The sequence below is a fragment of the Hippoglossus stenolepis genome, chromosome 10, assembly GCF_022539355.2.
Source record: "Hippoglossus stenolepis isolate QCI-W04-F060 chromosome 10, HSTE1.2, whole genome shotgun sequence".
Lineage (NCBI taxonomy): Eukaryota > Metazoa > Chordata > Actinopteri > Pleuronectiformes > Pleuronectidae > Hippoglossus > Hippoglossus stenolepis.
In genome coordinates, this window is record NC_061492.1 from 4,295,988 (window position 1) to 4,307,791 (window position 11,804).

At 39.2% G+C, this 11,804-nt stretch overlaps 1 protein-coding gene across 1 annotated transcript; it reads right to left on the reverse strand.

Annotated features, from left to right (window-relative positions):
• Nucleotides 1-232: 232 nt before the first annotated feature.
• Nucleotides 233-9,218, reverse strand: LOC118115940 (M1-specific T cell receptor beta chain). Its single transcript, XM_047341545.1, has 7 exons — nt 9,077-9,218; nt 8,555-8,876; nt 2,337-2,386; nt 987-1,331; nt 880-900; nt 646-752; nt 233-534 (listed from the first exon to the last, which is right to left on the reverse strand). Exons 1-7 carry the CDS (start codon nt 9,123-9,125, stop codon nt 508-510), a joined length of 921 nt encoding a protein of 306 aa, XP_047197501.1. The 5' UTR covers nt 9,126-9,218; the 3' UTR covers nt 233-507.
• Between the last annotated feature and the right edge of the window lie 2,586 nt (nt 9,219-11,804).

Below are 11,804 nucleotides of genomic sequence, written 5' to 3' on the forward strand. Positions count from 1 at the left end.
TTATTCTCAGAAAACAGGCTGGTTTGTCAGGTGCTAAAAATACCTCACGCTATCTCCAGAAATAATATTTCCAGTGCTGATTGTAGAATGAGGTGTGACAGTGGTTCAACGGTTTACTTTATCTCATTCTTGTTTAATGTAATGTTATCAGCAGTGTCTGATATGGAGACGAAGGTGTCAGAGTGATCATGAATGTCAGGACAAACTCTTACAGAGAACTAAAGGCACATTATTGATTCCAAAAACTTTTATTGAGAAAAAATTTTTTGCAAACAATTAGTTCACAACCAAAAACAAATACACAGAGAAATAAAAAACCTGATGCCAAACTATCTTGATGCCAGTCATAGATTTGAGTTATTGATAAGAATAAGCACAGAACCTGTTATCTACTCTGATTTATAAATGAGGAAAAATACACTGCAACATTCAGCTTTATAGAAATATAGCAACTATGTTTTCAGTTTTATTTACATAAAGCAGTTCATTTTCCTCCCAGCTCAGGTCTCAGTTCCTCTGCTTCTCAGTTGAACTCTGCAACAGACACAAAGGAAACAACTTCCTGTGAGATGTTTTCATTTACATACTTAAACCTATGGAACCAGCTTCTGTGTCGGTCAATCAGAAATGTTGTATTTAACGAACCTGGAGTCTCCAAACCAAAAAGGTCACGAAGGCTCCGTAGACGCAGCTCTTGATGATGAACACACCGTAGGAGAGCTTGGCTTTCGTTGTGATCCTCAGATATTCTTCTGCAGAAAGGTTCAAACATTTAGATGAGGGACATGATTCAAAGAGGAAACATCCAGTGCTCTTTGTGGAGACGGTTGATGTGAGCAGCAGTGAGGTGAACAATGAATAACTGAATAATGTATTTACCTCTGGTCAGGATGTCTGGAGCTGGTAGAAAAATAAGAAACGCATTAGATTAGAACAGAAGATTATTTAACGTGTTTGTCCAGATCAGGTTTAGGACATGAACGAACCTGGTTCACCAAAGATTAGAGGTGATGAATGATTGGTATATTCCTTCCCATTGAAGAAACTGACGAAGCACTCAAATGTACGCTCGGGTTTGTACCAGTCTTCGGCAGCGACCCTCAGCCGGCTGGTGATTTTGTAGGATTTGCCATCCTGCACGGCAGCTTCATCTGTTGCTACACCACTGGTGACGGTTTGGTCGTCAACCTGCCAGAATACACTGACATGGTCCGGGTAGAAACCACTGGCCACACAAACTAAGGTCTTCTGTCTTTCATTGTCCAGAGGGTTTCGACACTCTTTTGCTGATGGTCTGAGAACCGTCACATTTGGTGCCTTGACTTCATGCTCTGGTGGAGACAAAGACATAAAACGATTCAATTAAAGATGAAACATATAAGAAACCAATGTTAAACACCTAACTCTAAAATAGAAGACAAAATACCAGAACATTGAGGTTAAACACAAAAGCAAATAACATCACTTTCAAAAAATTACTTCCAATGTTTGAACCTCTTACATATTTAATTGCTGTATTTGTGTGTATTTTTAATCAGTTATATTTGTATAATAAGTCACACATTAGCATCATCCTAATGATTAATTCACTTGATATATTTTTTTTACTTTCTTTCTTTCACGTCTTGATTAATGTGACTAAACAAAACACTCAATTTTACTTTGTTTTACAAATATCATGGTTGTTTTGAATTATTTTAGTGCAAATGCCAAACTTCTTGTATAAAATGAGAACTGGACTGAATAACAGAACAACATTTATTTTATTAAAACAAAGTGTGGTATGTTAACCAAGTATAACATTTTAACTCGATTTATCTCGCATAGATTTGACATTATTCTGCAGTTTTTTTACGACAAACCCACACTCACTAAACAAGACATCGAAACATTTCCTCAACAATAATTTTTGTCCATTTAGGCTTAATGACGCTCACAAAACAAACACTTGTACAAATGATTTTTGAATTTGTTCTTACCTAACACTGTCAGTTTAGTGCCGCTGCCAAAGTAAGCTGGGTAGTTGTTGTTCACACTGATACAAGGCTACATAAAAAACTGCTCAACCACTCTGCACTGAAACCTGCAGACTGTTTTTTGTGCTCTTTTATCAGATAAACTAAAACGTTTCTCTGTGCACACAACACTTGAATACATACTATTGCCTAAATCAAATTTGCTCTTCACAAATTTAAACTGCCAATTTAGTGTTCATTTAAGAGCCTAAGATAAAACAACATAACTAAACTGGTAGGATGTATAAAAGCAAATACATTTTCATTTAATGTTTTGACATGTTTAGGCTATTTTTTCATGTAATTTAACAGTAATCTTACCTAAAACAGTGAGTTTAGTTCCAGCTCCAAAGTACGCCTCGGACTGGAAACTCACAGTAATTCACAGGGCTGATAAGAACTCGCTGTGACAGTAATATTCTGGGCAAAGAGCCAAATGTTTTACTCCTGCACTACACTTGTGAACACAGACAAATCCTTTTTACCAGGCATAAACTAAACTCTGAATTAACATTTTTCACGTCTAAATTACCACACTTACTTCACAGACTTCAAATGAAATGTTCAGGGAGTATCTTCTAAACAAGGACTTTAATATTGACCTGCCACTAAGAGAATCGTGCACAGTGAGGTTGAATCTTTTCAGGTTTTCTTACCTAAAACAGTGAGTTTAGTTCCAGATCCAAAGTAAGCCTCGGTGTACGAGCACAGAGACATTCAACTGCACAAAAACTCTTCCTCTTGCCTCTTCAAATAGTGCCACTTTGAAATTATTACAACTTTTTCCCTCACTGTGTAAAAACGGTAAGAATTGAATTTAATATACTACTTTTAATAGGCTATAAACAAAATCTTCCTCCATCCATTAATGTTCAGCTGTTGAACATTAATATCATATAGTGACTACTTTATGACTATATTGAGCCCATTAACAGCCATAATCGTGGTTTAATCATGATTATGTGATTGATTTTCACTCTGAGTAAACTTAGTTTCACAAACATCTGAACAAAGTAAAATCTGACATTATAATATTTTCTTACCTAGAACAGTTAACTTTGTTCCTCCACCAAAATAAGCAACTGAAGAACCAGTCACAGTGAATCTTATCAGTGCTGAAAACAGCACAAAGTGCTACTTTTACTTTGTTTCTTTATATTAAATTTAGTAGTAAATGTAACCAACATGTTACATGCAATTTAAAACAAACCAAAAAACATTCATAGCACTACCTTCTTTTTTTTAAAGTTTAGTGCAACACCAAAACATATCTGCTTCATTGGGCTTTAGTTTTTAAGAGCTGAATTCATGAGAATAAAGTTTTACTCACCAAGAACTGTCAGCTTCGTTCCCTGGCCGAAATAAGCTTCATAATTGACACAGCACTAAAGCTCGTCATCAAAAACCACTGAGGTGAACTCAAACTGTCCAGACCTGAGTACGTTAGGTTTCTTAATGCAGCATTTTAGTGACAAAGTTATTGCATTTGTTCCATTTTAATAAACCTGACTCACCCAGAACAGTCAGTTTTGTCCCTTTTCCAAAGTACGCTTCGTTGTAGTTGTCACAGTGTAAAAATACTGAGCATGAAACTCTTTCTCTATTAGTCTTTGGAAGGTTTTTACTAATACCTCTGTTTATACTTGGATTCCAAAGCAATGTGACATTTATGAATATACAGTAATAAATTGAAATATTTACCTAAAACTGTCAGTTTGGTTCCTTGGCCAAAGTAAGCAGGCTCATAGTTGGTCACAGTGTTCTCTGTTCAGCTCAATATTTCAGATTTCATGACAACACTTTCTCCTTCACTTCCACACCAGCTTTTCTGTTTTTAGGTTTGTTTTAGTGACGTGATGTTGTGAAAGCTTAGACTTACCCAAAACAGTGAGTTTTGTTCCTTTTCCGAAGTAAGCTTCGTTTAAGTTGTCACAGTGTAAAAATACTGAGCATGAAACAGTTGAGTCTTTCTCTATCAGAGTCTTTGGAAGGTTTTTACTAATACTATTGTTTATACTTGGATTCCAAAGCAATGTGACATTTATGAATATACAGTAATAAATGGAAATATTTACCTAAAACCGTCAGTTTGGTTCCTTGGCCAAAGTAAGTAAGTCAAAAGTAAGTCAAAGTGTTTTTAGGTTTGTTTTAGTGACGTGATGTTGTGAAAGCTTAGACTTACCCAAAACAGTGAGTTTTGTTCCTTTTCCAAAGTAAGCTTCACTTCCAGTGTCACACTGACTGTCTCCTTCACCAAAAAGTCACAAAACATCCCATAAACATAAAGTTAGGACACAGCCTAATAATCCAGAGGATGAAAAAGGTTAAATCCTGCAGGATGAGCTTCATAATTTCCAAATCTTCTTTGTTTTGTATAACCAAAGTTAAACAATCATCCATTTGAATTAAATATATAAAAATGTAAGACTATGTTTCAGCCAAATTCTTCATTTTGATCATCTTTCCAGTGCCAGTGTGACCTGACATCAGACACACCTTCAGAGTGTTGATGTTTTCTGCTCGATCAAGAACCCCAGGTTCCAAACAGCCGTCTATACAATGGGTGTCAATGGGAGGAGGTTTTTGTACAGCGGCTCTATGGGAATGTATCACCGTGGCCCCCTGTCCCCACTGTGATAAAACACTACACAAAAACCCGATGTCGTTTTTCTTCACTGTTTCCCTCCCCCACCCAGCGTCTCCATATCTCAGCCTCCATCTCTCTGAGAGCAGCTGTACAGGTTGGACTCACTGACAGCTGAACGGCATCGAGTCTGACTGCTGCTATTTCTGTGTCGGCTAAGAAAAGAAGCGATTGCTGAGGGAACTGTTTTGTCTGCTCTGTTTATTTTAGCCTCTCAAAGGAAGTGACATCATACATGGTCACACCTCCTTATCCACCCATTTATCTGAGAAGAGACATATATATATACGGGGGGAACATTCACTGATGTGACTGATACAGATGAGCCTCAAATTACTCGTTTGTCTTCTAATGTCGAGCTTGAAATGTCCTTATTAGTGGGTGAAACCAGTAAAAGCCAATCCGGTCCCCTTCAACTCCATGAAGCATTTTTATGTCTTTAAGCGCAGTTTTCAACTTTTGGCTTTCAATGTATTATTATGGTCTGTCGCAGCTCTTGTTGGCAACAGAAGGGCTTGCATGTAACCAGGGAACAGTGCTGAGCTAAACAATTATATATTTATTAAAAGCTGGTTGAGACCAAAAACTGAGCTAAAAGAGAACTTTAGAACTTCCAAATGAATGCTAATGCTAATATGTCTGCTGGATGTGGACATAGGCAACACCTTTGCCATAACATCTTTACATGGTGACAACATGTCAGGTTACAACTTGTTTCATTGCCCCCAAGTGGTCACAGAAATCTATCAATGCAAGTTTAACAACAAATCAAATCTATATAATGACATAACACGTTTTTATTTATAGAAATAAATCAGAATGTCATAGTGAATTACAACACTACTGATAATGTCTTACTTAACTTCCATAAATTACATTTCTTAACAAGTTAAATCATATTTATAGCAGCATCTGAACAACAGATCTTCTAACTGTCTTCAACACCTCAATGCTTTTCTTTTGTCAAATGAGTCTGGAGTTTGTCAACTTTTTTCTATTGCAAATATTTTTATGTACAAAACAACACATCCATACAATTTCACGAGTGGTTCATTAAATGATTTAGCATATTTCACAATATAGTACATTATATTTACTACCACACCCAAATGCAGTCTCACGTGAACCCTGTAGAGGTCAGTGTATGATTTCCTCTTAAACCTGATCCTGTTCAGGGTGAAATGCACTGGCTCTATCAACCTCCACCATATTTTCACCTGCTCACTAATCTGAATTGATCAGCTCCGTGGTGTTGTATCACTGAAGCGTGGAGCAGCAGGTCTTGTACATTCTGCAGGAATACAGGGAAACTTGCTTGTTTAACCAACTAAAGGTTATTTTCACAATCGCAGGGAAAAGCAGCGAATATTTTCTGGGTTAATCTGTAAGTTGTTTGACTTCTGAAATGTTAACAGGCTGCATTTCAATATATTGATTTTCTAGTCTTAACAACCACTCGATGTTTGTTACAGTGCAGTTGACATTCACACAGGGATTCTACATGCAGCTCTTTCAGTCATGCAGCTCATTCACATGCTGCTGACAAAGCCGTCAGGAGCACTTTGGGGACAATTTGGCATGCGGCCTAAATGAGGCAGGAACCGAACCACTGACCGCCCAATTAGTGGACGACACAATTTACCTCCTGAGCCACAGCTGCCTCAAATGTTAGAATATAATATAAAGTGTCCGTTATAAATCCTAAAAGAAGGGACATCATTTATTTCTAATCACAACTGAGAAACAAGAGCAAATTAATTTGTTGCTTCTTTTACTCGCCCCTCCACCTGTTCTCTTCCTGGTGTGTTCCTGAGGTTGTTGTTAAGCTGCTGAGGCTTTCTGAACCGCTGTGCTATTCTAGAGGCACAGTAATACACAGCTGAGTCTCCAGCCTCAACAGGGTGTATCTGCAGAGAGGAGCTGAGCAGTGCTGGCCTTGACATGGTGTACTTGTGTTCTTTGAAAGGGGCCTCAATGTTCGATGAATCTTGTCCAGGAGAATTTGCCACCTGTTGTAATTCCCCACTGTTTCTCTGTCTAAACCAGTACATGTAGTAATATTGATTATCATCCTGTTCACACTGCAGCGTCACAGTTTTGTCTCTGTCATGGCTGAATACAAACGGAGGCTGGAGAATTTTTACGCAGACGGAGAAATCTGGAAAACAAGAAAACGACAACAAGTAAATGAACGAACAAACCAGAACAGGCAAAAATCTGATCGCAAAAGAAGTAGGATTTCTTTCAGCGTAACTTAAATGTACCTACTAGAGAAGATTGTAACTGCAACCAAAAGTAAGATGTTCATTGTCACAGCGAAAAAAAGAATCAAAGCCGTCTTCTTCTTTGACAATTCAACTGTTGTCTTACTCTGCTGCCACGATCCAAACTTTTGAAATAGGCTCCTCCTCTTCCTTTCTGTTTTTACTAGAAACTCTTTTTCCTCACTCGTATTGTTTCAGAGGTTTTTCAAGTTGAACTGTGAAATATCAAGCCTCAATTACAACATCTTGGGAATCATTGACTCTTTTCCATATAGGAATAGGAACTTTTTTACTCCTTAATATCAGCACGGGCTCATCCAGTGTGTTTGCTAAACTGAATCATTACTGACAAGGAGCCCAATAGTACCCCAATGTGGCCGGACCTGTTTTCGGCACAAAGCTTCTCATACGTATTTATTCTCTACAAACCAAACAAGCCACAGCTTCCTCCTGCCTGCATGTCGTATGCTGCAGTCTGACTTGGTATTTGTATGACTGTCAGGTCTGTGTGCATCACTGTGACTGGCAGCACAGTAGTACGTGCTGCTGTCAGTCAGGAGCAGATCAGTAATCTGAAGAGAGAAGTTGTTTTTGGATGCGGCGATAGTTGACTGGATGCGTCCCTCACTTTGGTCATGTTCTTTGGTGAGAAACTCCACCTGAGCTGCGTAGTGGTTTTGTCGGTACCAGTACATGGTGTAACTGCCCATGCTGAACCCTGGACCCAGGCTGCACTCCAGCATCACTGTGTCTCCTGGGCGAGAGGCTTGATCTCCAGACTGCTGAACAACAACAGCCAGACCTGTGGCACATGACAAATTAATACACAAATACATGAAAACAGCCAGAGAAACAATTGGAGCACTGGTTAGACAGTACAGCCATGATGAGATAAAACATAAAACCCACCCGATTGTAAAAGAAGTGACAGATAAATGACTGTGACGAGCATGTTAGTGATGTGCAATGATACCGACTGCCCCCCCAAAAAATGAAGCCATATAATCTGAATTGCCTCCTGGTGGCTGGATGCAGTAGAGGTCACAAACCCCGCCTTCTATACGCCAAATTATTTTATTATCACACTGATGAATGTCCAAGTGTTAATTCTTCCGTGATAAAAACGGGATGAAACATCAGGATTGACACTGACTTGCGATTAGTTGTGCTTATGTATCGAAGCCTTACTATGCTCCCCCTGTGTGTGTGTGTGTGTGTGTGTGTGTGTGTGTGTGTGTGTGTGTGTGTGTGTGTGTGTGTGTGTGTGTGTGTGTGTGTGTGTGTGTGTGTGTTAATTCATCACCACCTTCTCTTGATAAAAGCTTCATGCCATGAGCTGTGCCTCCACCTGTTGGTTGAATCTATCCTCAGTTACTCGTCCTGTGTTTCAACATAAATCTGTTTTTTAAAATTTTATACGACAAGTCATATACTCCTTAGTTTATTCTTTATAATTTATTTTATTTTTAATTTTATTATTATTTATGCATCCTTCTCTCTTCACTTACATTGACTCAAGTAAAAATGCATTTGCAGTAAAAGTCCCTGATAACATCTCCACAGTGTGGTTGACATCCTTCCTGTTGTTATTATTAATGTGAGTCAGAAGTCGGGATGTTTTTGTCATGGACTTGGTGTCTGTCACAGCACTGTGTAGACTGGCAGCGCACAGATAAACAGCCTCATCTTTCCTCTGAGCGCTGGGTATCTTCAGAGACCACTGCTTCTTCTGCACTATCTTTGCCTCAAAGCCAGATTTGAATCCTTCTTCATAGATTGCAGAGCTGCCAACTACATAAACCACTAACTGAAGTTGTGTTCCTCTCAGCTGTTGGTACCAGTACATATACTGATAGTCGGTGTCATTCTGGTAGCAGTGCATTTCTGCCGAGCCACTGGGAAAACTTGAGATGTACTGGGGCCACTGAGGGATCAGCACAGAATGAGAAACTCCTGAAATGAAAGAAAACAGAAAATGAGCATGATGAACATGTCTATGATGATATATCTATAAAGGCTAAAGTATAAATAAAGTTTGAGTGAAATCAAAATGTTTCACCTCTGTGCTACAAATTATTAAAACGTAGGAATATTTTTATCCAAAATGGAAAGAGAGAGCAATGTGTTTTTGTCTTTATAGATTTGTACTTTACCTGAAGCCCAGAGTACAAAGAAAGTCAAGGTGGTGAAGCTTGGAATCATTTTGACTGCAAAGGAGGAAGAGAAGTTATTGGAAATACATTGAGTGAACCAACACTCTCTCTTCAAATCTGAAGGGAGGAAATGACATCAGAACCCGAATCCAACATGTGACAGAAGCAAAAAAAAACAGTGAAATTAGCAAACACTGTTGAATACATGTATGTCCTGCCTCTGCGTGTGGCCATAGAAACTCCTGAGGTAGATTTAACGTTCTTTGTCGTGGCACGAATCGTAAAACAGCTGTTTCTCTGAGTTTTTCTTCCACATATATTAACATATTGTCCTTGTCAGTGTCTTCTACATGAATGACAACCTTGATTTCATCCTGAGATCTTTGTTCTCTTTCAGATTTGCTTCTGTTGCATGTTAGAAACATCATCAACGTGCCCACAACTGTCTTGTCAGTGTGTGATCATTGCTCCCTGAATGAATAAAAAAACATCCCAGTTATAATGAAGACTGTCACATGGTTTCAGGTGTTTCCTGTCGGTGTGCTGGTATCTGCTGCATCATAATGGAGGTTTCATGTACGACAGCATCTCCGTCTTTATAACTGTGTAAACTGGCTGCTCCAAAATATTCTCCACTGTCTTCAGGGTGCCTCGGCTTCTTAATGTGAAGAAAAGCTTGTTTCTCTCCATTTCCACTCACTTCAAAGTGGCCGACAAACAGTGGCTGGATTGTAAGAAATTTATAATTCACATGGCCAATAAGCTTCAGAGAACTGTCTCCTGCTGAGCGCTGGTACCAGAGAATCGTGTCCCAGCTTGGATTTTGATGTGATAAGCTCAGGTTGACTTCACTGTTGGGTTTCACGAGCAGCTCAGCTGGCATCTGACACACTTGTTCTTCTTTGCAGAGGTAAACACCTGCAAAGAAATCATAAAAAGCTAGTTTAGCTGGAACTTAAACATCCTGTCTCTACACTATAAAGTTGTTGAAAGCATAATTGGTCACTTAGAGTGGATTACAGTTCATTCTTCGCTCCATTTAAAATGATTATGCAAGAGTTATAAGTGTTGTCATGACTTCATACCCTTAATACAGATCACGGTAATGATGGATGTGAGGAGACGAGGTGGCGTCATGTTGAATAGTGAGGAAGCGGCTGGAGTCTCTGCTGTGTTTTGTGGATGAGGATGTGCAGGAAGTGAAGTGAGGTTGACATACAGACAGCTGAAGAGGAACTGACGTCTCGCCGTCATCTGGTATTAGAAGTGTGTGTCGTGTCGTACTGCATGGCATGCCACTTGTGTACACGTGCACAACTGCAGATGAAACTACGAGTTCTGACTGTCTGCCTGAATGAAATCTAGGGAGTGGGGGTGTGTGTGTGTGTGAGTGAGTGAGTTTTTTGTACCGCGTATAGGGGAGTTGATGAACTGTGCTTTACTAGCTGCACAGAAATACGTTGCAGTGTGTTCAAGTGCTTTTAGTTCGATTATGGAAAGTGAACCATTTGTTGTGCCTCCACTTGGATCACCAGCTACTCTGAAGTGTTTACTTAATGGCTCTTCTATGCTGCTGTAATCGTACAGTTGCCTTCCAATGATTTTCAGAGCTTCTTCCCCTGGTGACTGCTGGTACCACAGCATCACTCTGAAGTCAGTCTGATCGTGGGTACAGACGAGCTGCACATCATCACCAGCTCGTTTGAAGAGAGCGGAGGGAGACTGGTGGACCTGAATCCCTAGAGAAATACCTGCTGTCAGCACAGAGGGACAGATTATTGATTTAAGAAGTGAAGGTAAATACAGTAAAAGAAGTAGTTAACAGTGAAGCAGTTGTTACCCGTGAGAAAAGTGCAAAAGAGAAATCTAATCCTCATGATGAGATCTGACTTGTCACATAACAGGGTGTCTGTCGTGAACAATTTTAAGCAGGAAACAGATACTCAGATGCAGTAAGGAGGCGTTGCTCACATTCATAGGTATTGTTGAGTCCTCTTTCACCTGAAGACACAACTGCAATAGCTAATATGATTTCATCAAGCTCAATATAAAACCACAAAAGCAGGTGTGTGGGTGTAGCTGATTCTGTCTTATTCAAAACCACAAAGGAGAAAACTGTTTTGTTTAAATTCAGTTGGGATTTTTGTCTGCGTGTGTTGCTGACTGCACAGTTTTTTTTTTATTGTTATTTTTTTTTGACAGGGACAGTGTATATTAATATTTAATTTTTATCATGGCTGCAGCAAATTTGCACTGTGTCACCCGGGTTTGTGACGGGGTCAGAGGAAGACTAATGGAGGTCTTGACCTCCATCAGTCTATTACAATTATTACCTATTACAATCTTCAGACATGCACTTGCTTCAGACATGCACTTGCAAGAAAATGTCTTTACAACTGTGTTTGACAGTTTTGTAGATGTCAGTCGCTGAAATCAGATCCCATCGATTGTCTCTGTTCAGGACGAGGAACAAAACTCCTGCAAAGAGAGAAAACGGATGAACCTTGTAGAAACTATTGATAAAGTTTGATTACTGAATCACCAACCATAAGAATGTGGGCATGTTGACGGACTGTAAGTTCCATGTGACACTCACAGCTTGAGTATTTCTGCAGCTCCAGCACCACCTACTGGAAAGGTACATATAAAAAAAACTTATAATGCAACACATTTATTGGCCAGCAGTTTTTGTGCAGCTTCTAATACTTCTCCCATCACTGTGCTTACT

Excerpts from the sequence above, each read along its gene's own strand:
- LOC118115940 (XM_047341545.1), bottom strand. The coding sequence starts at position 9,125 with ATGATTCCAAGCTTCACCACCTTGACTTTCTTTGTACTCTGGGCTTCA. Across the intron at positions 8,877-9,076 it reads CTTTGTACTCTGGGCTTCAG|GAGTTTCTCATTCTGTGCTG; the intron begins GTAAAGTACAAA and ends CTTTCATTTCAG. Across the intron at positions 2,387-8,554 it reads AGTGCTGTGACAGACACCAA|TTTCCAGTCCGAGGCGTACT; the intron begins GTCCATGACAAA and ends AATTACTGTGAG.